We start from the raw sequence: 26,579 nt of genomic DNA on the forward strand, positions 1-26,579 counted from the left end.
ATTAGATTTTAAGGTGCTCCCTTTTATACTTCACGGTCAGACAGTTCAGAAGTGAGTACATATCTGTGTTGGCTCTGCCTTCGTTCCATCACATAAAATCTTAGAACCAGTAGGCTGTTCTACAGGTGGAAAGGAACCTATGCCTGTTTAAATGGTTAATTAATGCCTGTTAAAATGGCAATGGGTAAACACTCAAAGGTAGGGATGGGGGAATTTCCTTCTTCGTAAGAGGCAAAAGCTCTTCAATTTCCTTTCAGTAGAAATGGTGTGAATTCATTCCTGGATAAGTCATTTTAAAACACTGGACTTTGGACTTTTGGACTGCATTATAAAAACCTGAATGGATACTGCCCCAAGCTTGCGAGATGCGATGCAACAGTTTGTCCTTGTGGTTTAGGTTCTTCCTAGTATTGCTTTTTAGATAAGTAGTCCTGTCTGCAGCCAAGATCCTTAAAAACCGAAGATTTATAACTTGATTTTTGGTATTTTTGCTTTAAAAAAGTAAATATCTTTGTGAGGCTTCTCAAGTGAGAGATTTTTTCCAACTGTCGCCACTGAGTTGGAAAAATCCCTTTTATGAATATACAGCAAAGTGCTCCTTTAAAATATAAGGAAACAGCAGAATGGTGATGGTGCAGAAAATAATCTAAACAGGTAACGACACTAACAACAGACTACTGTAAGTGACCCTGAGAGGAGTTTTTAAATACAGGTCTAAAAAAGAGGATTGAGACAAAACTCCCCGTTGACAGGTTCCATGAATTTCTGAACATAGACAACACTTCGCAAATGCAAGCTAAGCAGAGTGAAACAGGAAGCACTCTCAGAACAATCAGTGGATATTGGACATCATCTGACCGAAGCCCCAGTGATTTCTAATATCCTGTCATTAGCAGCCACACAGCTTTTCAACAGGTAGTTCTTTTACTCTGATTCCTTTCAGCATTAGTGCGTTTATCTCCTTTACAACAGGCTGCAGCCTCAAACAAGAGCGGGCATCCTCTCGGAGCTGTCAGTAAGCTGGCACACATACAGTATTTCAACCACTTTATAGAGGCTTCGCTCACTAATTTGCTTGTTTTAAATTAAAGGAGCGGTCCTGATACCAGCTGCGGCTGAGACAGACACGGTGTGCCATCGACGAAGTGAATTAATTTGCCTCACCGCGTCACACTGGTACCAGCTGAGCATGTGCTTGGTGGCTCATAAAGAGAAGTCATGTCTTTCTGCAATAGGGCGCCAACCAATATAGCAAAACTCTTCCCAGGGCCAATGACCGGGGGGTTATGGTGATTAACCCAAATGACTAAACAGAAGTTGACAGCTGAGAATGGTCTTACTTAGGCCTTTAACATAGAAAAAGTGTATCCTTTTTCTCCCCACATTTTGTTAGTACAATAAATCAATCCAGAACTGAAACAATCAATGGCTTGCAGTAATTTGCTAACTTAACAGTGTCTGAAAAATTCATACATTCTATGAGAATCTATCAAATAAAAAAATGACATTTAAACAGCTGAAGTTAAAAATTCAAGATGTAAAAATGAACACTGTCAGTAAGTCTTTCACTCTAAAGTGATCATCATATCTAAAAAAAGGAAATAGCCTAGCTTCTTTGTTTAATTTGACTGAACAATTTAATGATTCTTGTCCTGTTGCTTGAAATGAGCTTATAGTAATTTATTTTTTCGTTGCATGTGCTTCAGCTGCCAGTTAAAGCTAGTTATGTTAACTAAGACTGCGGAAGCTGATGGAAACGTTTCTGAAAGATGAATGGTATAGAGGGACTACAGAATAGGTAGCCTAGGGGACAGATCTGCATTTATACATTATTTTAAGGTACTTTCCTATATTGTGTTAGCAAAGGTGCTATATTGTGTTACTTATCCTTTAAACATGAAGGACAAATAATTTCCTGTTTTTCCTGTTTCCTAATTTTATAAAACTGACAAAACTGAGGTGTTTTGGACTTAGCTATATCACGAAGAAGCAATTGAATCAGAAACTGGAGTGAAATGCCATAGACAGGTTTTCTTCAGGACTTTTTCAAAAAGTGAGGCTCTCCGAGCAATTTCAAAGATATATGAAAACACTGGTCCTGAAGACCTGTTACCGTCAAAGCAAGCGACTGGGTTATTGGCTTAGCTATTGTTGAATGTAAGTACTCGAACATTGTAAGTCCAGGATGTTTACAGGACTAAAGCTCACCCCAGTTTCTGTGATGTTAAGAACACAGTGAAGGTCTGGCTCTGGATGAAACCCTGTTAGTCCATCCCAGTTCTATTTATACAGCTCGGGATCCCAGCATAATCGGGGTAGAATACCTTTCCCAAGCATGTAACTATAGGGCAGTTTGCAGACTTGAACATTTATGTTTTGGCATTGGGTCCTGAACTTTAACCAATACTCCACAGTTCCCCTTTTCTAGTACCACTGAAAATCTATCTTAAAGCTCCCAAAGGACATTTTCTTCTTCGTCTCTTTGTTGCTTTTTCCCTAGATGTGCACCTTTAAACAATCACATTCTGGGAAATTGAGGGCAAATGTCATTGTGGAGCAAAAACACTTTGAAAAACCATCCTGCCAGAAGACAGCAGTGAGGCAGCATGATGGACTGGCAACAGAATTACCTATAAAATCCTGATGAATAATACACGCTTTCCTTGTGGGGTGAAGAGAAATAACCCACTGAAGCTGGCAGTAGCGATAAGAATAGATGTTAATCTCTTGCTTCTTGTGAGAATGTTTACACTGTAGTTCATTACTTAGAAGGTATTTCTTCTCCACGCACAGCAGAAATTGTGAACCTGCTTTCTAAGCTCTTCTGTTTTTCTGCGAGGTAGCATTTTCGAAGCCTTCCCACTCGCTTTGGTCAGCAGAACAATTGATCCGAGCAGGTTGCATGTAGCGTCTCCAACTGTTTTGAAGCTTTCTGCTCTATTTTTGCCCCGATTGTGTGTGTGTGGAAGGGTGTGAGTGTGGCGTGATGTCAGCTGCCCTGTCTGGTTGCCAAAACGGCTCCTTGCAGACCTCTCGGGGGAGATGAGCTGGCGACAGAGAGGCAGGGGGATGGGGGCGAGGAAGGGTTTCACTCTGTCTGAGGCATCAAGGCGAAGAAACAGACAAAGCAAAGCAAGGATCCAAACAAAAGCGAGAGCAAGACATTGCTTGAGCTTCTGTGACTCTTAAGCTTTCTGACTGCTCTCCTTCATCAGGATCAAAGAGTCCAGCTGCATACTGTTTGTGTGTAAATGTATACAGAACCTTGCATTACTTAAGTCTGCTGTCTTGACAGAAACCTTTGCTAGCACCTGGTTTGACTGTGGCCTTTTTTTCATTGTGCTGGCTAATGCCAAGCTCCATAAAGGACGTTGCGCTTATTCAAAATGTACCCTGCTGTCCTATGGTGAGTTAGTCAGGGCTCTTGGGCTCCTTCCGGCAGAGTCGCCTCTGCAATCTATCCGCTTTTCTGAATATTGGTGACAGAGCGGTGACTGTATATTGGCATATTAAAAAGGCAGACTGCAGAATAATAGGAGATTCAATTGGATTGTTGAGCAGAGAACGTTCATTCTGTACCTAAATGGGTAGGAATGAGCTAAAATTGACATTTAACATTTACTTAATGACAAGGTAGTCTCTGATGGCGTTTTCTACACATTTCTGGCTATTTAAGTAGGGGGATTATGTAGACTCCTTCATTTTAGGCTAATGAGGCAGGTAGTTCATTACCCCAAATCTCTGCAGATTTCTGCCTCATTATAAGCCACAGACCTGATGAGATGGGTGTTCACTGACAGGCATCTCCTCAGAGAGTGGGGAGAGACAGGGACTGGATGAATAAGATGGGGTGATCATGAGGTAGGTGGACTAGAGGGAGTAACCAGCATGAAAGGTTGATTAAACAGCAAAACCTTCTGGGCAAAAAAAAAAGATAAATGGGTAATCTGAAAGATGAATGAAACATTGTTTTAATCTTAGTAGATAGATTCCTCAAACTGCAGACAGAGATTCATATTGAGGCCAGATGTAATTGGTAGACAGATTATAGATAATCGCATTTTACAACAAACCATTGCTCCATCATAAACAAATCTTCCAGCAGGTGATGTGTGATTAGTTGCAGAGATGTAATTCTACCTCTGGTGTTCAGTGTGTTTTTTTTGTTTCAGTTTTTATCAGCATTTATGATACTTCTATACAGTAAGATGTTTTGGTTGGGGCACAGTTTTTTGTTTTTCTGGTCCTCCAGTGTCAAAATCCAGAGGTTTTTCTAGGTCTCTTAAATCACCAGTTTAAAAGACATTTTTGCAAACCTTTTTTTGGGCACCTTGCTTTTTGATGCCATACTGCTTTCGAAGGGTATTAACCAAAATCAAAGTTCAAAAATGGTCAAAAAAAGGCTCATGACTTTTGCTGGATTCTTGCAGTAACTGTGTACATGAGACTAAGAGATACCGCAAGGGGATGCAGGAGTGCTGGACACATAACTAGATGATTCTGAAGTCCATATAAAACTAGGAAATCATTTTTGTGGGCCACTTGTGACCATGCCCAGATTGACAGATATTTGTTTTCATTGGTGTTCTTGTGTATCTGGGAAATGTACAAAACCTTGCAAATAATTCCTGAAACGTCTGCAACCATAAAGCAATGGGTTGTCATTAAGATTACCAAGGCTGACACTGTTCATCTGAATTTGGTTAGAGGAGGCAATAACATTAAAGGCAGCTCTTCTGAGGCCTCTGCTACAGCACTGTGTGTGCAAGGACTCCATCTGTTTTACAGGGCTGTAGTTTCTCCAGCTGTCTGTGGGTTCAGATGACAATGTGAAAGAGTGCCCATCTTCTGGAGGCCTTGGACTTGCCCAATGCTGTCTGTGCAGCTCTGAGAAGGAAGGATACTGGCAGACTGCCCTCGTATAGCTGGCATCCCTCCCACTGTTCCACTTAATGGTTGTGCCCTGTGGGTCCAAGCGTACATTAGCAGCCTCTGCACAGCTTAGCCGACTGGAAAGTAATTGACTGCTCTTGTGTGGCTGGCTGTATGAATGGCCGCCCCTCCTAAGTGCTGTAACACCGGCTGTTCGATGGTTTGCGTGTGTTTGGAAGGAGGGGTAGGGGAGTTGGGTTGAATGACAAGCACAATAAATCATAACCCAGGCTGAACCCTGTTAAACAAAACCACCAGGCTGAATACCGCACTTGTATTTGGTACCAATTAACTGAATTATTTAAGCCCGTTTGCGCTCTGCTCCACATCGGGTTTCTCAAAAGCCTTGCTGGGATGCTTCCCACTTCCTCAGAGAAAGCATGGCAGTTTGGCTCCCAGGATCAACGAGCCCTGCCTGTTGTCACACAGCCCCCTCTTCCCCTGTCATGTCTGCCAGCTACTATCCTGAGGGGGAGCTGAGCTCGGAATCATTTGCTTTGCCTAAGCTTGGGCGCCCCACATTTTTCTTTTGCTTTCTTCTTTCGGAGGTAATAATAATAAGAAAAAAGCTTATTTTCTAGTGCCTTTAAAAGCATCTTCTTAAAGCACTTTCCAGGAAAACGTGAACAAAAACGGTTAAAACAAGGAAAACCGTGACACAGATAGGAGATAAAAGATAGCGCAAAGCAACAGAAGGGTTTGAAAGAAATGGAATAATCAGTTCATTTTCAGTGGAGCACTCTTTACGTGCCCACATGTTAATTTTTTATAGCTTGACAGTAGTCTGATTTCTAGCAACTCAAACATATTTGCATTGAGTAGAACAAAACTGGCCTTTTTTATTTTGCTTAGGCTTATAACAGGCTACATTTTGAACAGATGGAGCAGAATATAGAACAATCTTATGCAAGAAATCACTCTTGCCTTGGGCTTCAATTGAGCATTGCCATTGTTAATTCCATCTAAGATCTTGATTCTCTGCATTAAATTCTAACTTCAGTGCTCATGCATGGTTTTTACGTAAAGGATTCAAAGACATTCAGGAAACCATAGTTGTATGCCTTTCTTGTTTACAGGGTACACTTTAGACAAGTCTCCATCAAGTTTTCACTTCTCTCCCTTTTACCACCACACACATAGTCAAAGGCTCTGCGGGAGAGGTGGCTGTTGGACGGTGCGCCCTCTGCTGGCCCGGAGGAAGATGAAGCCAAGAAACAACTGCAAGAGGATGAGGCCAAGACCAAGGGACTGGAGGAGACCATTCTGAGGTGAAGGAGGGGGTCTTTGGATGAAACTAATTAGAGATGGTGGGGGGGGGGGGGGGTGGATAAGGGATCTATACAGTGTACTGTCTGTTTGTTTGGGTGCTACATGGGATGACAGAGGTGTATGCCAGATGTTCTACAAGTGACAATTAAAAAAACAAGATGACAATGGAGATGCTGTAGCGCAAACCACTGAGGCATGATGCAGTATTCTTACATAATAAAGGGTTACTGTGCATCCACAGTAAATAAGTGGAAACAGACAGCTTCAGGGGCATGCAGGAGTTTTCAGAAGTCTCTGCTGGGATTATTATATAGCACTGAAAGTGACCCAAAGGAAGAAACTTTTTTTTTTAATTTTAAAAGCTTCCTTTTTGATGCTGATTTTGCTGATAGAAAAAAAAAGGAGCTTCAAACATTTCCCAAGCACTATAAGGGCACAGCAGTCCAGTCTGCCGATTATTTTCATCCCTGGCACCAGCAGGCAATGGCTAGCTCTCTGACTGTCACTGGCATAGAATCGGCATGCTGATCAATAGCAGGAGCATCCACAATGATCACTGTGCAGAAAGTTCACTGTTATTGTCTTCAGTGGATGACTGTCCATGCAGTCTTCCCTTTGCGCTTGTGTTTACAATTATTCTAACGTGTACCTCACATTTAGAAAGAGAGAAATCTTAAAGAAGAAGAAGAAATGCCTAAATCACGTGATCAAATGTTGTATAGCTAGTTTGAACCAAGGTTGATGGCTGAGCCTATTGTATGTGTGTTTCTTAACAGAATAACCAACAAAGTGGAAATATGAACACTCTGCACAGTACATAACAAGATCAGCTTGCATGTGATGAAACCTTGTGACAAGTATAAGATCAGTGTGTTTTCTTTTCATTTCTGTGTTTTGCTAGTAGCAGTGTAGAAAAACTGATTTTCGTTTTAACCATAAAAAATTTTATTGAAGCCCTGAGTTGAATTTCTCACAAATTAGAATAAACAAATGCCTCCAGATTTAATAGCATAAGGTTCTTAAGGTTATGAATAAGAGGAGGCCTATTTGGCCTATTTAGCTAGCCATTTCTTGAAAGAAGTCAGGGTTTCGGCTTCAATGACATGGCTGTGTAGCTTCTTCCATATTCCCTCAGCCCTCTGGGTAAACTCCTTGAGTTGACCTCACTTGGTTATTGTATTTCAGGAAGTGTTACATTAAGTGTCCTGTGATGAGATATACATTTATACACGGGGTCACTGAGGTGGAAAATAAAGTAGTCCTGCTCATGTTCAGAAATAAGAGTTGGAGGCAGAGCAAGATGCCAAGACCCGTTGAGAAGCATGAGCCCAGGGGGTTTTCCAATGTCTGTCTTTTGTCTTGTCTCCCTCTCCCTCCCAGGCTGGAGCAGGAACTGGAGGAGCTCGAGACAGGGGTGTCGGCAACCTCAACCAAAGAGAACTTATCAGAAATGGCCAAGGAGGAGGCGGCAAAGGCAGGAGACAGCCTTGACAAAGTGAGGAGCCGCACCAAGGCCAGCAGACATAGAGTCACCAAGCGGTGACAGTGATAGAAAGTGCACGACTCATATAGGCCACACATAAAATAAACAATGTTGTATAAAATGTTGTATAAACTATGTTATATAAAATAAAAGATGTTGGAGAAATCATAAAATTACTGTCATCAGTAATAGAACCAAATTGGTTAGGAATAACAACATCATTTTCTATTTCTGTTGCAGGCTCCCTCAGGCTCTGTGAAAGGTAAGTTACAGTATTCTCCGTCGAATCACCACATTCTCGTTTCTCTCGCCTGCGTTCAAGCACCACCAGTTTATTCAATTTTCCGCATTCGTTCTGAGATCTGTTGTCATTAGTTTCACCTGTGACAGGCGTCTGAGCACACGAGAATGGGAGTTTATAATGTGTGATAATGGAGACTGAAGAGAAGTTGATTTTCCTCAATGACGAAGGCTCTGCTGCAGGCGGTAAACATCACTCTTCCTTAAGATGAAATCCAGGTGCTTCCAAGGTGCTATTGAGTGCGCCCCATTTTTGTTTTAAGAACTTTATCATCTTGTAAATTGAAGAAGCAAACAAGAACATTACATCAGTTTCACACGTAGAACAGATCATGAATGAATTTTCTGCAGCTTCTTTTCTTGAGCAATGTTTTCGCATTTTTTTTACTTTTTGGCCACCTAATTTTGAGTGGCCACTTGTTTCTTTCCATCTTGGCAAAACTCCCACAACTCCTGTACAGTATAGGGAGCGTGAGTGTGGGTTGACCCCCACTGAGCCAATCATCATTTGACATGCTTCGAGCTCCATCGTGCCTTATAGGTGAGTTAGCACTGATTGGAGTTCTGGATCTCTCAGTGATGTCACTGAGAGCCTGCAAGTGCTCGTAAGGTCACAAAACCAGTGTTTAACCAAGAACTTGGAGAGCATAGGCCAGCTAATCCCAACCCTTGCCTGTAGCGGTTCTCAAGCAGGCCAACTCTGTCACAGTCAGATAGCAAAGTGACCTGAGCTCCAGCTTTTGATGTCTGGATCATGCAAATCAACTGACACCTGGAGGGAGCACCTTTAATACTCGGAATCCCCAGTTTCCTACGCTTTTTCCCTGTTTATTCTGGGAACTTTTAACTGTGAGCATTGGTATCAAGATTACACAAAAATAAGGTTTAAGCAGCTGTCCAAAATCATTTTAGGGCTAGTCATGGACCGCACCCTCCAATACGAGCCTGTACTTTGTCAGAGTCGGTATGATGGTGTGCCTCACGTGGATTCAGGCCGCTGTCCACCAGTTTTCACCCTTAGGGCAATTTTTGGTTGTACTCTTTGCTGACATGGTAGAGTCGCTGCGTTTGGCAAAAGATGCCACCCAGTGCTAATGTGTAAAAATGATGGCTGAGCAAGCATTTTATTTAAACCTGTAGAATTAAGAGGGCTGGCAGGCACGAGTGGCCTTGAATTGTATCTTTCCTGTTCTCTGCAAAGGGAAATTCCAATTTTACGGTCTGTCACCTCCCTCCTTTTTTCCCCCCACACACTGGGTCAATCTTTCTCTCTGTGTGTTGCTGTTTCTGTTTCCCTGTCTGTGGCCACCTTTAGAGGTCATAGTTCACAACAGCCCTCGACTGGACAAGTCCGGAGGTGCCTCAGATATGATGAAAGCCGGTGAGTCTCTAAGCTGTAGCTTAAAGTGTAAGCTCTGTAAGAAATTCAATGTTTATTTTTTTTATTTCTCAGATATGCTTCTGCTGTACAAGCTTGCCATGCTTCCCATAAATATATTAAGTATTAATTTGATCTGAGTATATCCATGCATGTGTTTCAGCCTATGTCACATTAAATCTTATTTTAATTAAGAATTGCATTTGAGGAAAAATACATCTCTAGATTGCTTCAACTGTGTTGCAAAAAAATGCCTTACGTAAGTCTATAATAGCTCATCTTGCTAATATTGTTAGTTATGAGCTTGAGGTTTCATTTTCCATTATGTCGTAAAGCACATATGTGAATTTAGGAAGTGAAATGAGTAAGTGGAACTCTACAGGTGCCAGTTGTAACTTGGCACTACTCCTAGAGCACTTAGATCAGGAAGTCTGACTTTCTAACACTTACAACCTCACATCAAGATAGCACTGTACTTTCCCAGTATCTCCACCTGCAGCTGGAGTGCCTGCAGTAACAGTAATGAAGATGACATAACTTTTCCACTATTCCAGTGGCATTATTCATAGCTCTCTGACTCCTCAGAGCCAAATCTGTGTCTTTTTCCATAAAACATTTATTTGCATCCTCTCTGTGACACTAAACAAGTGTTTGAGCGTTTGTAGTGAAGTAGCTCTTTATAAGCTGAAGTAGCTGGGGAAATAAGGCAATAATTAGAGGTTTTATAGTTTGAGTTAGCATGGTCTCCCCCCTCAAGGGTCCTTATTGATGAGATTCCCATCGGTGATGCACATGGACTCAGAGCATCCTGCCAGGTGGAGATGGTGTGTTTCCTTTTCAGAAAGCACCATTTACTCAAGAGGAGCCATTCGTGGAGCACCCTGTAGACTTTGAGTGAATCCAAAACCAAAATCCACAGTAGCACTTAATGAAAAGCAGACACAAATTGTCTCTGTAACAGGGATCAGTGTGCTGAGCAAATTACAGAAGGGATGTCTCTCCCCTTTCTCTGGAAACAAGACCGTGTAGAACTCTGGTGTGACAGAGGACTTTGTCTTTCACTGCAGTGGAGATAACCGCTGTCATGGGAGTAGTGATGTGTGCGCTTGGAGCAGCACTCATCATATCTACAAGCGCTTCAGTCATGCTGTATGTAGTCCTTACACTTCATGTGGCCAATCAATGAATTGTCTTTGTTCTGAAATAATGCATTGAATTTTTAGCCCTCCAACATAATCAGTAAGACATGTTTTTATTTCAAATATTATAGTTGGAAAAATTTTGTTTTCATTTAAAAGCAAATTCTTCCGTAGTGCAGTTTCAGCAGCAGGTATGAATGTAGCCTGATCTTATGGAATGCTCAGTTACTTTTTTTTTCTTTTCGTAACCTCCCCTTTCAAGTAGACAGTTGCTCGAGGTGAAGCAGCACTGCAAGCACAGTATGGGAGAAATGAAGACCGTGTTCATGCATGCTCAGAGACAGGGGCACTGTGAAACCATCTGCTTTGGTCTTGCAGTGTGATCCCAGAACACTAAAAACAGAGCTTTGATGTGACAGAGAGAACAGAGCCCTTATAGTTCAGTCACGGGGGCATTCTAATACTGATCTGTGGAAGATGCTGGCCTAATCTGCTATCCTCTACGTGTCTGCCAACAGACCTCAGCCTCATAAGCAACTTCCCACTTTTACAAAGGTGACACAGACACAAACATTTACAGGCATGACCTGTGATCAAAGCCACATCCTCCAGACAGCAAAAATTCATCCAGCTTTACAAGGTTGAGTTTTTGCTGTTCAAGATCCTCTGGACACAAATTTTACCACCTTTACCATAGTACAATCACTCCCAGTATTGTTATTGTTATTGCTCAGAAATGGAAAAAGTGGATGGCACAGACCTTAGCCTTTTACACACCACAAAGAGGATGGTGGTATTTTAACATAGACAGCCAAAGGGCAGAATCAAATGTCCTTCGCCTTGCACAAGCTGGGCAAAGACCTGAAATTCAAATCTGAGATAACAGGTTGAGAGCTTAAGAATTTTGAAATTTACAAATTTCAAAATCCTTATGGGATATACAACTGAGTATGCCAGTTCATGGTCTCCTTCAGGGAAGACTGATCTCTGGGATAAAAAAGAAGGTTTTGTAATCATATGGTTTACTTGTGTCTTCCTGTTTCCTTCTGATGCACACATTTCTGAAGAAGGAGCTGCAATTTCTCTCTCAAACTGTGCTCGCACTGTCTTGTGGACTAATGCAAAAGCAACCCAAAGCAACTAAAATGACTCTTCTGATAGAAACTGCACCGAGCTGAATAACATCCAAGTCTGATGCATGCAGAGCAGATGAGGAGTTAAACTATGTTCTTTATAGCTTTGTGTGGGATGTGCCATTTATCTATATGAATTAATTCAATGGCATTTGCAGGAGTAGCACCAGAGCTGAAGGTGTTGCTCCTGAAAGAGTGAATTTTAGTTCAGTATTCTTATACATTACAATGTGTACTTCTCAATACCCATTTCAGCATCCTTTTTCCCCTCAGCATCTTTTTGGGACATACAATGTTGATATTTGAGTCTAATGGTCCTTGTCTTGCCTTTAACATGTCTAATGTTGTCATTTTTCTTGTCTGCTTGTCTCCAGTTAACACCGTCCTGTTATCTGTGTGTATGTGTGTCTGTGTAAGAGTGTGTTGTAGCAGCACTGTAGTTTTTCCATACAGGAATCTGAATGTTAGTGCTTACAGTACTTGCATATTAAGTAACCCAGGGTAATAACCTTTTTTTAGAACCATCCCCCATATTCCTACACAGGCAAATTTGCTGTTGCCATGGCAGCATGGCCATGTTGAAAAATTGGCTGTTGGCGTGCTGGCAGGTTTGCAGTTGCTCTGGCAGCAGCAGGCTCGTACAGCGTGGCGTTTTAGAGGCAGGCGAAAATGTGTTAAAAGTCACATTTCTCTACTTCACCAATGCCTGCTCACTTTAGGGGCTTGTTGGGAGATTAAAATTTGGCCGAGAGTAGGTGGCCATTACACCCTTGTCCTAGAAAAGCCGCCTCTTTTTGCAGTCAGAGGCAAATGTGCAGTGTAGTGCAGTGAGGGAGACTAAGATGAATTGGCCTTTAAACCAATCCTGTCCCTGGGTCACCAGTGGAATTTGTACAAGCTAAGTTACCAATAACTTAGACTCTTAATTGAACTAGTAAGCTGCTTTATGAAAACATAATTTCTCAAAATTCCCGTGTAGTTTGGTACCTAACTTTAAATTGCGCCTATGTTTAAGACCAGGAACCAGTTTAAGCGTCATTAAGTTATTGTTTCAGTTAAGAACTTGAGAACTCAGTTGGAATGAAAACCGAAAGACACTCAAAATGGAAGGGCTGGGATTAGAAAGTGGTGCTCCAGCCAAACACCACAAAAGGAAGTTGCTTTTCTGCTGCTGTAATTAGTGTATAAAGGTCTTGAACCCAAGAGCTTCTAAACATTAGCCACTCCCTACTTTGCCGTAAAACACTTCCCTTAATGAGGAAAGACCACAATGGAAACACCCCATCTAGTTGTTACAGATTAGCTCTTGGTATTTGGAAGCTTTGTTACCTTTTCAAAATGGGAGCTAAACTCCAGCATTCGTGTATTTCAAACTGTCCTTTGTTTACTCAAGGAAATGCCTTTCTTTCCAGAACTTCCATAGACTGCTGGAATATTCCAGCACAAGCAGCACTGACATTGAGATAATGTGTAAACAGCACAACAGCAAACACAGAAGGCAGCACACAACACTGGCACGATAGTCATGCGGTGGCTTAGCTTTCCACACAGCTCAAAATCTAATTTATATTAAGATCACTGTTCCTTGACACGTGGTCTTCTAGGAAGAGATGTTGTGCTTCAGCTCTGAAATGACAAGCTCTTGTTTTTGTTTAGAAATGGTTCAAATTTGTTTTCCATAATGCAAATATTTGGAAACAAACCAAACCAATTTACTTGCTTGTCAGAATCCCCAAATCATTTAAAGGTGTGCACTACTTTGGTGTAGTCATGTTTGACTTTGTGCAGTTTTAGTCCCGCCTTGACCCCTGTGCTTGTGAGATAGGATCCATCCATTTTCTCACCACTTCTTCCAATGCAAGATGGGGAGTTGGCATCACTTCTGGCAAGCACCGGCACAAGGCAGGATACACCCTGGATGGGACGCCAGTCCATTGCAGGGCAGACAAATACAAACATAGATTCACATACATACTCACACCAGGGCCAATTTTCCCCAAAGCCAATTAACTTACTGTACAAGTATTATTTTTTTTGCCCATGGGAAGAAAACAGACCACCTGGAGTAAACCCACCCAAACACAGGGACAATATACAATCTCCATACAGATTTTACCCCAGGTCTGGAATTGAACCTCAGGCCCCAGCACGAGGCAGCGATGCTAAGCACTGTTCCACCCTAACACCTGGTGCCATGATCCTTACAAGGATAGGTTTTGTGAGAATGTGTGGCTGGACAGGTGATTTTCTAAGAGTGTTTATATAAGCAATAAACACTAATTGTAGTAATGGGACCACCACACTTTAGAAAAATGCCCCCCAGCTGAGCTTATGACTTTATGACCTTAAGCAACAGTAGATTCAAAAGTAAGTTTTTTTTCCCCAACCTGCAAAATGGTCCTAAGGCAAGTGTGTGTGGAGGTGAATGGAGAGCGAGTCTGTGACCCTAACATTTCCTCTCATTGGTCCCAGCGATGTACTCAGTAGAGATCACCATTGAAAAGGACAGACTCACAGGGGAGACTAAAGTGCTGTCCACCAACACTCTGCTGCCCAAAGACCTCTTGCACCAAGGGGTCAAGGTCTATGAGGATGACCAGAAAGGTGACTTTAAAGTTAATGCGGGAAAAAAAAGATGATTACACTTTACGAGAAGTGATGGGAAACCAACCAATCAGGAGCTAGGTAGTGTCACATAGAGGCAGGATAACATCTTCACTTCACCCATGTGGGTGGATGTGGCACACCAGTGCTGTTGCAGATTCTCTTGAGATATGCTGAAGTTCTTTGCTCAATCACTGCTCAAGCAAGCATCTATCCAATACAGAGGTGTCTATTAAATTCTGGAAGAGGAATTTATAGTACAGTGCTCGAACTGCTGATGCCCATTGATGGCTGAATCCTGTGGTTTACAGCTTTTTTTCTGGCTGTGGGTCTTTGAGCAGTTTCTTCAAAAGTGTTCTTTTCTAATTAATAATTACGCTTAATACAAGGTCACGATAAATGCAATAAGACCTGAAAGCAAAGGAAAAAACTGCTGAAAGTAAATGGTCAAAAAGTGTCAAATTCATTCAGGTTTTAACTCTGGGTTGTATTAAATAGTCATTTGTATTTGTGTACTATTGCTGCCCACTTGCTGTAAACTTATTTTTTATCAAAATCAAGATGGGGAAGAGAATCTGAGCCTGTCAAGTGTAAAGTGTTCACATCTCAACTAGAATTCACTCAGTAACTTCTGAAGACAAATTACTGTACAGTTGTAACTGAGTTAACATCTCACTGGCACTGTGCTCACGGTCCCCTGACGTAAATATAGAAAAGAGTTCCAAGCAATTTGAGGAGTGTTACTTAATGGTCAGATATGGACCCCTGAAACAAACGTGTTGCTGTGCCATAGGCACTAGATGAGGGCTTTTCAGAAAACTGACTCTAATACAAACAATAAAAGTGTTTTTGTAACTGGGTCACTTCTCGTAAAGTGCAAAAAAAAAACTTTAGCCCAGCATGGCACGTTTTAGCAGGGTGACCAACAGTAACAAAGTGAATAAATGACTGCAGTAAAGCGAAAGTCTAACAGTAGCTCTGATGAGACCAGCTTTCACACATCTGTAATACCACATGCTTGAAGCCCTTGAGCAGTTAATGACGAAACAGTGTGTGAAAGTATTGTAGCATCGTTTCCCCCTTCACTTTGCACGTCAGCAGCCCACTTTTCTACCGTGAAGAAATGTATTTGTGTGCCCTTCAATTTTAACATGTCTTCTGCAGTATATTCTGAAATGAAACCTCCAAGAGCACCAGGAGGTGACGTAAGGGTATTTTAATTGGAACTGCTTCAGGGTGTCACTCATCCACCACATGATCTCACAGGTGCAAGGTGCAGCTGAAACAGACTATAGTGCCTTTTGCAGAAATGTGTCACTTGGTCACCCTGTAGCAAAGCTCTCTGCAGATTACAGGCATGATTCCTTTACCCCCACTTCCCTATACTCTTTCTGGGAGAGCTCTGCCAAGGATAAAGCCTTCCAGAAAGGAATGTGCCGGACACATCCCTCTCCTAGATCCCTCCTGATGCCCAGCCACCCCTGCCAGGCAGCTGGCTTCACGCTTACCTGTGCAGAATCCCGTTTCATGATCAAATGCTGATCCTGGTCAATATACTGTCATATTGCATATATACAGTATATGGATGCTTTTGGATGGTATAAAAACCTACTGCACCTGATTGTAAGTGTTATTAGAAATGCTTGTTAAAATAGAAACTGTTAGTCTCTCTTTAGTTTTGAAGACACTTTTGAGTGTTTTGTACATTTATATATAACATATATTAAACATATAATGGGGTAGTCAGGACAAAATACAGTACTCTGTACTCTGTACTGCCGACCAGAGGGGTCATGGGTTCAAATCCCAGATGGGGAGACAATACAGTAGGTGCTGTGCCCCAGAAAACTCACCATATATAGGTAAAAAATCAACATGCTGTTAATAAAAACATCGGCTAAATAAGTTAAAGACAAAAATTCTGGCTATTTCAGAGTACTACAGGGCTCTACATAATGCTTTCTAATAAACACCGTGTTCAAGAAGAGCTCCATGAAACTTTAACTTAGCCCCCAGTGAGAGAAGAGTGGTAATACATTAGGTCTGCGTCTTCCATGTCTACAAAAAATATAAACATCATGCTTATCGCATATACTGTCCAGTTTATCATTTTAACCTATCTTGGTCTATATAAATACATGAAATACTACACTGCTGCTAATGTCATTGAATCCACAACTTATTCTCTAGCAGTGCTTCATAAACCACTTAAGCTATTGTGTTTCATCTGTGCCGCAAAGCACTCTGTCCGACCACCATTCAATAGGAGTTAACCCCACCATGCACAACCATGAGTCCTGATCCACTGGGTTCAGTGCCTGGGATGTGAAGCTGAGGATCCTGAATGTTAGTTTAGAGGGAAAATACTATTTTTAAAAAAGCAGAGAAAACTTAACATAATAGCAGAAAAAAATATAGAAATGAAATCTCTCCTATCATATTTCTTATCTAAATATCGGGGCTGGTTAAAATAAGTTATTTCAGAATTAGAGGGGATTCAAACATGAGGATATCTTTTAAATCAGCTTGTGGTCTTTAAAAAATGGAAAATAAAATTGAGGTTTAATCAATTAGGTTTATGTCAAAACAGTAAGTGACATGATTGCTAACGATATGGCTTTAAGGGGGAAGTTGAGTGATCTGTGGTAATTCTGCTGTCTGGTCTAAAGGCAGCCATAGAGAATCACCAAGACTTCAGTCAGCTTACAGATGTTTAAGATGCCTGACCTGACAAATGTTGTTCACTGCATTTCTATGTGTGTTTCCAAGAGTAATCTTGCAAGAAATCCCATTAACAAACATTTCCAAGAGCAATGCTGGAGGCCAGAGCCATAGTGTTGTGTTTTGCCCTGCTGTTCCTGTGCTTTAAGAGTTGCTTTGGTCTCTTTCTGCTTGTCGTGCATGTCTGTAGCTCAATGTGATTTGCACTTCCTTACTGCCATTATGGTATAGTAATGGATAGTGGTGAGTCCTCTTGGATTAAATCTTGAGGTACAATATCCAAGATGAGATATGTCCACCGGAATAATCGGAGCTTTTAGTTACTGAGAAGGCTGTCCTTTGCCTTTCACAGAGCTTTTGTCTTGAGTCACCTTTCAGAGCATGGTGAAGATCGAGCACCCCAGCATGTGTCCATTGTGGTTTTTCAAGGGGTGGAGGCAGTGATGGGTGGTGTGCTCTCTAAATGTATGTAACTCCACCAGATGCACCAACTAGGAGGTCTTCATTTATGAACAAGTAAGAGGTTTATTCCATGCTGAAAAGAGAAGAAAGAAAACACAACGTTTCGGTGGTGGAGTCTTCTTCACACCTGAAGAAGGCTCCACAGCCGAAACGTTGTGTTTTCTTTCTTCTCTTTTCAGCATGGAATAAACCTATTACTTGTTCCTTTGCAGCCTACGCATGCTGACGCAGCTCCCTACCTGAACTACTTCATTTAGTGCTGGTAGAGCTTCTGGTGATTTTGTGAATGTAAGGACCACTGCTATATAGTCAGGTAGATTTAGCCTAAATTTTAGCCTTGGTTAAGGTTGGGGTCTTTAAATATTTTCTAATGAATCTCAAAGCCCAGCAGTGGTTCCTGTCTTGGCCCCCTGCCCACACTGCACGTGTCCTCTCGTCTCCTTCTCAGTGGTCCACGAGGTGCGCGGGGCAGATGGAGCCCAGGAGAACGGGGTTCGGCTCCTGAGCTCCTCGGAGGTGGACGAGCTGATCCACAAGGCCGACGAGGCCTCCGTGAGCGAGGGGACCCCGAAGAGGCCGACGCCAGCCCAGGCCCAGGAGCAGGCGCAGACCCCCAAGAAAGAGATCACCGGCATTGAAACCAAGCCCACCGCCAGCCCCCAGAACGCAGGAGGGGACACCGGCGTGGAGGGCCCGGTCACCATGGTGTTCATGGGGTACCAGAGTGTGGAGGACGAGGCTGAGACCAAGAAAGTGCTGGGGCTGGAGGGCACGGTCAAGGCCGAGCTGGTGGTCATCGAGGACGGGGAGAGCAAAGGGGGCGCGGGGGCGGTCAAGGAAGACCAGGCGCCCCCTAACGGCAGCACCGCAGAGCCCCCAAAGAACCAGGAAGCTGGGGAGAAGAGCGAGGGGGAGGCCGGCGCAGGAGAGGTGAACTCAAAGGAGAAGCAGCCCTGCAAGTGCTGCTCCGTCATGTGAGCCTGTCCTCTCGAAGGGCGACCTGACTTTTCAAGTAAAAAAATAACCACAAAAAATATCATTCTGTTCTGTATCTTTTGAGCGACGTTTTTTTTCCATGTAAACGTTCTGATTTTTTAACCTTTTTTTTTTGGGTGGGGGGGTTCGTGTGATCTGCTGTCATGGGCTCGGCACTGAGTAGTATCCGGGATGGAAGTTTCGAGAAGGGGAGACTGGCTCGTCTGTCCCTCCATCACCCTGAACAGACGTGCGTACAACGCTCTCCCACACGCGTTTGAATTTTGTAGTTTTTGCTCTTCCTGAATGAAGGACGCCGATAAATATTTATCTAAATGAAAAGTCATTTATTTTTAAAAGATATATTTATTCGTTTTTTTTAATCTGTTCACTCCTTTAGTCACTGCTTGTACAGATAACAACATGTGAGGTGTCCCATCTGCGCCGCGTTGAGCAGTTTTTAACACAATCGTGGCGAGGTGGAGAGGTCACAACTCCAACCCCCCCTTTTAAAAACGACAATTCCCGATGCGATCTGGGACAAGAGAGTGACTGGAAACCTATCTGTTGTTTCCAAAAGCGAAAGTTATGCTATGAAGTTAGGTTATCTCCCAGAAAGTGGGAGAAAACGTGAGGCTGGGTTATTATCAGAGGAAGCAGGTTACAGAGACAGAGGCAAGGGACACGCTGAGAATCATGAGAATTGCACTGGAAGAATAAAACAGCCTCAAACCTTAGTTTAAAAGGACATTTTTATAAAAATCCTCTCCAGCAAAATTGGAATTAAAATAGAAATGCTAGACAGGTACAATGTCCTATTGTTTGTCTGTAGGAAAAAACTCTCAAGACATTGCAGTAGAAAATGCTTAAAGTCCATTACTTCACTCTGCTGTACCTTTTACTGTCTAGAACAGATTAAAATGCCCATTTTTTCATCTTATTATTGTTAGTAATATAATAATGTTGAATTAATTGTATACCCCTCTTTCAGATACTGGAGGCTAATGAAACAAATGTTATGAAGGGAGTAGTCTTGCTTGACTTGATTCATTCCACTGGCCTTGATCCCTTGAAGATTAATGGGATCCTAGGAAGATAAATGGATATAGGTTGATGTATTTTTTTAAACAAGGCCGCTACACTGTATTTTGATGGATGTGCATCAATGAAGCATTGATCCCTGCTTAAAAAGAACAATAGCTTATGTTAAAAACATTCTAAGAGTAAGACAGACAATCTGTACTGGTTACACATCCAAACAAAAACACTTAAAAATTCATGATTTATTGAATTTTCTTATATACAAATTCCCCAGAGAACTGATATGATAGAGTATTGATTTTTAAAAATGATGCCATGATCTTGTTACTCAAGTGTTACCATTTGATTTTGTATTGTACTTTACTTGTAATTGTGGGGAGTGTTGTTTTGTAACTTGTGCAGTTCTCACTCCTCCATGTGAGGAATCGTGCTCATGTATTGGGGAACATTTAGTTCAGTGAAGGTTGAAGTTACCACTGTCTATTCCTCTGTTCAGCCAAGATCGGATCACAGCTATTAGTATCTGGTGCTGATCAGAGCAAGCTTAAAGATCAAGGACTATACCACCTCCCCCATTTTTACAAACATATTGCAAATCAACCTGAACCACAATGATGTCTGTGATTAGCGGTATTATGAAGTCTTTTAACCTGTACAGCTCTGAAGCATCTTTTTAATATGTAAGAACTAAAGCAGAGCAGGACAGTGCAAGTAACATCTTCACATTCACATGGAATAATTGGCCAGATGCAAATTTTCTTTTTTTTGTATTTCCATTTTTGCTGATAGATAAAGCTGTGTGCTCTGCGTTACTGTATCATTTATTCCTTTCTGCTATTACATTTTTCTTTCAGTTATTTTGCTAGATTTGGATGGTTGATTTTTATTTGCTGGAAATTAGGAGCACATTTTAAACTTTTTTTTAAACAAAAATGTTCTGTGGCCTTTTCAGTATGTGTTTAAGAAACATGTCTGAGCTATCCAGAGCATGTACTTAAGAAACTGTGCGTTACATCAGAAATAAATGTAACTTGTTTTGATAATCAGGATGGAAACAGGTTATCTGTCTGACAAGACAAAAACAAAAAAACAATTTTCAACAATTGTGGTTGTCGATATGTATTCAGGAGACAATCCTCCACCTGTGACAACTAAATAGCAAAGCAACAAGAAATGTTTTAGCTCAGTTTAAGAAACCAGAATAAAGAAATCCCTGCCGTTCATAAAATGAGCCAATACATTCAGAAGGTCTTTCAGCAAATAATGACAGCTAGGGCTACCTATTTTGTAACAAGAAATTCCCATTGTGTTATGCACCTTTCTGATACCTTTTCTCCCCCATGGAGAACACCAATAACAATACAGTGTTTAGTTTAAAAACTTCTTCAGAATTGCAGCCTCTGACTGCTGAACTTAACTAATCTGCAGCTTCACATTCCTCTATGAGACTGAAAAATCTTTGTGCGTAGCACTCATCTCATATCTCTTACCTGCACTGCATCTTCGTAAGAAAAACAAATGGCATGTTACAAATATAGCAGCATGTATTTTACTTACAGACTGACCAACTGGACAGTGTTTATTTGTTGATGAAAGGAGTAAGGATCAGCTTTTGGCCATGTAAGTGAGACTGTCTCTTTGAGGACGTGTGACAGATTCTCATGCAGTGAGTGGATTAGACTGCTTTTCCCACTTCTAAAAACTTGCAGGCCTTGTGTGCAAGGAGCAGTGACGTTACAATCCGGATTATTTCTGTCACCTTTCTGAAACCAGAAGTTGATCTAAAGCCAATTTAACAGGGTGTATTTGTTGAAAAGAATTTAGAAAGCAGGGCGGCACTGGTCTTAATGAGACAGATTCCAATGCAGAAACTCACGTTCTACATCTTCAATGTGGCAAGCGCTGGGCTCAATTAAGCAATCTGGGGCTCCTCTTCCTTCAAAAGCAAGAACGTCTCAGGTCACGTTCTTTGGAGATAAAGCTCCCTCACTTTTTCAACAGGAAACTACGCAAATCGTCACTGTATAAACAAAAACCTAACTCCCCAACACCCTAACTCTTGTCTACGTGTCTGGGACTTCTAGACAGTTAGAAGACAAATGCTGGGGATTGGTGTTGACCCGATATAAGTCAAGTTCCTAACTCTGGACACTACTGTTGTACCCCTAAGCAAGGAACTTAACCATAGATCCCCCAAACGCCCCAAATGCCCAGGCCACCCAGTTCTGCAAGTCCGTATCAGTGTTTCTGGGGGATCAGTCTCGTGTCTCTTCTTGAGAGAGTCTTGAACTCTGTTTTCTTCTAACACCACAGAAATTGGGATCGTCTCAATGAGCCAACAGGGTAATGAAAGACTTCACTTTGCAGCTGGCTGTATTCCCCTAAAGCACAGATTGCCTTGTATTTTAGATTGCCATGAGATGCTAAGGTAGAAAAATCAAATGGCCAGGTCTTACTTTTGATTAATATTTTTGTTCAGACTGACAGCAGGGAAATTCAGACACTTCTGTGGGTCAGCCTCTCATAGCCTTTAGTGACCCCTGTGTTAGCAGTTGAGGGTGACCTTGTAATTACTTGACTGCTTTTGCCCTAATGACATAGAAACAAAGAGCGCTGGGTGAAAGTGTTGATGGAGCTGAGAATAATACCGTGCCTAGCCCAGCAATTACTCTTGTTTAGAGCTTTTACTTTCGCAGTGAAACACAACCAGACATCTTGATTGTTGTAAGAACGTAGCAGAGTAGAAGAAAAGGTGACCCTGGGTTGAAAATGGCAGAATACAAACTAAATGTGACATGCTTTTAGCTGAGCTAGGAGCTCTATTTCTTCTAAGATGTAGTTCTGGCCCAGTCTCAAAGAAGCAAGTCAAACTGTACTGTAAAATGAGGTCTTCATCATTGTGATAAATTTGCGGATTGGTGAAGCCGCCCTTATCGTCTCCAGACTTGTTTGAGCTTACAATTAAATTCCTTTTGGCTAAGCAAATATCTGCATTTGCAATCGCCACTCGTCATAAAGCGCAGTCATAAAGTCTGTCTTCATCTGCAGCACCATAGCAATTCTTTCCCCTTTTAGTATCAGGTGCCTGAGCATTCAGTTATTTTGAATTTATTTTTTTGGATTAAAAGCAGTATTGAATTTTAGTATGACACATTGCAGACCCTGACAACGTGGGGATGTAAAAACACTTGCTTTCCCCTAATCCCTAGTGATCTGGTTTTAGTTTTCTCTGCTGGTCCTCTACAATTTAGTAGCCCCATATAGCCCCACTGTACCTCCCCTTAGAAATCTTAATCTCATGAAACAGGGTACTGTTATCCGCAGGTGCTAACTGAATGGCAAGGTCCAACAGCGTCAATGAAATCTGGTGGTAGGAGGGCCAGTAAGGTGTGGATGTCAGGAGTTTTCTGAAGCTTCTATGAACAAAATGAGTGGAGCTGGTCATCCGTATACAGTATTTTCCTCAGATGCTTAAGATACCCGCAGTAAAACTCAGGATTTGCATGGGGAGAGACTTTAGGTTATAATTCCTCAGATGAATAATGTGTGAAGGAAGAAAAACCAGCGAAGAAAATCTGTTAGATTTCTAGAATTTCAAACGATGCCTGCCTCATCGCCCAAGATATGCCAGCAACACAATATGTTAGGGATAGAAAAGAGCGCCCCACGCCCCCACGGTTTTCAATACATTTGTATAGATTTACAATGTACGATTGTAAACAGCCACTGTTTCACAGCACCTTCTGTGTCCTTCAAGCAGCTCTTCTCACGCCATTAGTGAAATTGCACTCATGGTAATAGAAATACTGGAACCTCTTTCATCGTAATGGGAAGGACCTGTTAAAGCACACATAATGTGATCATTTCTAATCAACTGGTACATCCAGCTTTTATTCACCCCTCGGGTGCAATTAACCATTCAGGGAGCCAAAAAAAATGACTGCAGTATGTGATAAAGACGCTGGCTCCTAATTTATGTGTTTGTCTTTAATTAAGGAGCCAATTTGACATGTAACATAATTGCCAATCAGATGAGAAGTGCATCTCTTCCAGGCTGTAGGTCACCAGAGGTGAGATATCACTGGTGTAGCTCCAGCATTCCTCCATTACACTCACACAGTGAGCCTTTGTCGTTTAGTGAGGGCGCTGCTTTTATTACTTCTCACAATCCCAAAACTTTTAAGGTACTTCGAGGAAACTTTTTTCAGGCTTTTAGCGCTTTATAAGTTTAATAATGCCAGATGTGGAAAATCTAGATGAAAACAGAGCCAACACTTGGAAAAAAATCTCGAGTAAACTTTCACCAGCTTTCTTATGTTCTTAACCAGAAACGTTCCATAATAACGTACAGTACAGTCAAAATTTCCAACTGACCTGAGGGCGGGATTGAATCAAAATCCACTGGCCCATTGCAGAATACAAAACCCAGCACTTCCTTTGGGGTTCCATTGTCTAAAAAAGGTTTTGTCCAAAAATAACCCAGCCTGTGGTTTAGTCAAAATAGGTTTGTATGTTATAAATCAGAGGCTAAAAACTAGAAAGTTGGAAACTACTGGACCTGGTTCTGTATTGTTTAATGTGTATTGTTTTACTGTTGTACTGTGTTGTGAAGAAAAAAACAGTATTTTGCCCCTGATGGGGCTGTTGGTCTCTCCTCTCTGCGGGTTTATTATAGCACTCTAATGCAAAGCCCCTCACACTCCCTTGCTTTTTTCTTGATTTTATAGCAGAAGGCACTTCGGGTGACTCTGTGGAAAGACAGAGAAAAGAAACTGAATTTCCCTGCAAATGGCTCCTTACAAAGGGTCCTGAAAGATCTCTGCTGTATGTTCCAGCAGGGAGAAAACATTGTCACAGCTTTCATTCCTCCTGTGATTTCCAATTCGCATGACCTCTTTGCTTTGACAGCAGGCCTTTCACAAGGGTTGCAGAAAGCCTTCAAGTTCAGTTTATTCACAGTTTCGCACCTTTGACTCTGTCTAGCCTGCATAATCTACGTTATTTCCCATGTCAGGGTCTATGATTTCCTCCTGCTGGTTTTGGACCCATTGCATGATCTACTCATCTGACTGGCTCGCTCATCAGCGTCATTCTTGGAGTTTCTATGAATGGTGACCTCCGTAATGTGTCCTCTGTCCTTCATGGCTCCGGCTTCAGCCCCTTTCTAAAGACCCCCACTTACAGGAGATGTCTCCTGAATCTCTTGTTCTCATATGGTTGGTAGCGAAGGAGCCAGGCTCTTTTTTCAGTGCCTTAATTAAACACTGTTAAAGATTTTACCCTACACAAAAGAACAGATTGGCAAGCAGCTCTTGCTTTTTCAGGCATGCTGGCCATAGGCTCTGCCCAGGTAATCTCCAGCATTGTCCATTTGAACCAGCACTGCTTCAAAATGTGAGCTGTTAGAGAGGAACTACTGTAGCTTAGGAATAGCTACAGTTCTGAAAAGTCAGAAGGCAGAAAAAAAGCTGAAAAGGAGTTAAAGGCATGCTTTGGAATATGTATTGTTTGTGAATGCAATAAGGCCTGACAGGATGTCAATATACACTATACCCAATATACAGGCATGCTATCATAGGGCTACTCAACATGCAGCCTCTCCAGTGCCCTCTATTGCAACTTGTTATATTGTAGAGATGAAAGAAGTCTCTTCACAGTTCAGTGAAGATTTGAGATGTTTTAATTTGTGATGAAAAAGGCCATTTCCAGAGAATGCCAAAGACGACACATGCAAAGAGTATCTCTCATTCTGAATCCATGCAACTTTACAGTAGGTTTAATAGTATAAGTACATCTTTGGTCACCCTATGTTATGACCACGAATGGCATATTTAGAAGTGACCGTTGCATATACACAAGGCACAATGGCTGTTTCTGATAGTTGTCCCCACCTTTTTGTTATTTCTAAGTCAAATACAGTTTAAAAGGCACTCAAGACAGGTCAGGAATGACCCACATCAGGTCAGGTTTCTTCAGTATTGATCATGCAATCTCCCTGTGGATATACTGTTAAAAAACTGAGGACACGGCTGTTGTGGGGTGACAAGGAAGTAGACTGGAGGGTCACAGGTTAAGTAGCCCAGTGTATGAGTGTCACAGGGGTCTACATTTCCTCATTGTATAGGTGTTAGGATATTTAAATAAAAATAAAAACATCTTTCAGTTCTTAAAATCGGTTGTATGTATTTTTATATGTGTTGTTTGATCTGTCAAGATAAGATCCTGCAGGTTGTCTGTATGTGACTGATACATACTGTACTACTTAGAGGTAAAAGGCTGCTTGTTCAGCCTAAGGCCCTATATTGCCCATAATGTCGATATATTGTATTGGCCTTACACATGCCCTGTCAACTGTGTACTGACTGTACTGGTGTCAATATTTATCAAATTAATTCAGGGATTCTCATCATCACAGAAGGCCATATTTCAGTTTCTCCAGATGTCTGAGGAGGACATACCCTATTATCTTCTAACTCTGCCAAGAAAAATACAAATTCTTGGTGATCTCAACCTAGACTGTATTAATAAAGTACTCTTTCTTTTTACCTCAAAAGATTGCTCCAAGGTACTCCTGCAGCTGTCCAGCAGAAACATTCCACAACCAGTAGGCAGTATGCTAACTGATATAGCCCCAATGCCTTGTTGTCTGGTCAAACTGGACTTGTACATTTTGTAGAAGTGTGCATGTTTTTTGATATATCCTCCTTGAAAAAGTAATAAGCTTTCTCTCTCTCTCTCTCTTCACTGGGTCACTCCACTTTTCTTACTTCTCACCAGTGTCGAACACTTTGATTATTACCGCAACTGCTACTACAGTAATCCTACTACTGTTACGATTGCTACTTCTACCGCTTTGTTTGTTGTGAAGGCTAAAAAAAAATGAAAGCTTACGAAACTGGAAAGTGATCTGGAAAGTGTTCCAAACAAAAAAAAATTGAGATGTGCTGTAAGCAATGTTATGTCTCTGTTTTTACATATTCAAATAAAGAAATTCAGACCAAATTTCCTGGACAGTGTAGCCGTCGTCTTTTCTGACACCCCACCCACTCCTGGACATCTAGGAGCTCTAAGAAATCTCCATGATCTCTGGCTTTCTGAAGATGACAGTTTCTTTTTCAAGGTTTTTAATCCATCTCACCAGA

At 41.7% G+C, this 26,579-nt stretch overlaps 1 protein-coding gene across 3 annotated transcripts in view; it reads left to right on the plus strand.

Moving 5' to 3' along the window:
* palm1a (paralemmin 1a) overlaps window positions 1-26,439 on the plus strand; it is a 51,729-nt gene extending 25,290 nt beyond the window's left edge. For 2 of the 3 annotated variants that reach the window (XM_088907544.1, XM_088907546.1), the window contains 5 exons: window positions 6,073-6,200; window positions 7,582-7,696; window positions 7,925-7,946; window positions 9,300-9,365; window positions 17,870-26,439. In XM_088907544.1, coding sequence (XP_088763670.1) covers window positions 6,073-6,200; window positions 7,582-7,696; window positions 7,925-7,946; window positions 9,300-9,365; window positions 17,870-18,399 — 861 coding nt within the window. In that variant the 3' untranslated portion in view covers window positions 18,400-26,439. The remainder of the gene's footprint in view (window positions 1-6,072; window positions 6,201-7,581; window positions 7,697-7,924; window positions 7,947-9,299; window positions 9,366-17,869) is intronic. The other variant, XM_088907545.1, reaches the window with a different exon arrangement.
* The last annotated feature ends 140 nt before the right edge of the window (window positions 26,440-26,579 follow it).

The sequence above is a fragment of the Atractosteus spatula genome, chromosome 28 (assembly GCF_055471065.1).
Source record: "Atractosteus spatula isolate fAtrSpa1 chromosome 28, fAtrSpa1.hap1, whole genome shotgun sequence".
Taxonomy (NCBI): domain Eukaryota; kingdom Metazoa; phylum Chordata; class Actinopteri; order Semionotiformes; family Lepisosteidae; genus Atractosteus; species Atractosteus spatula.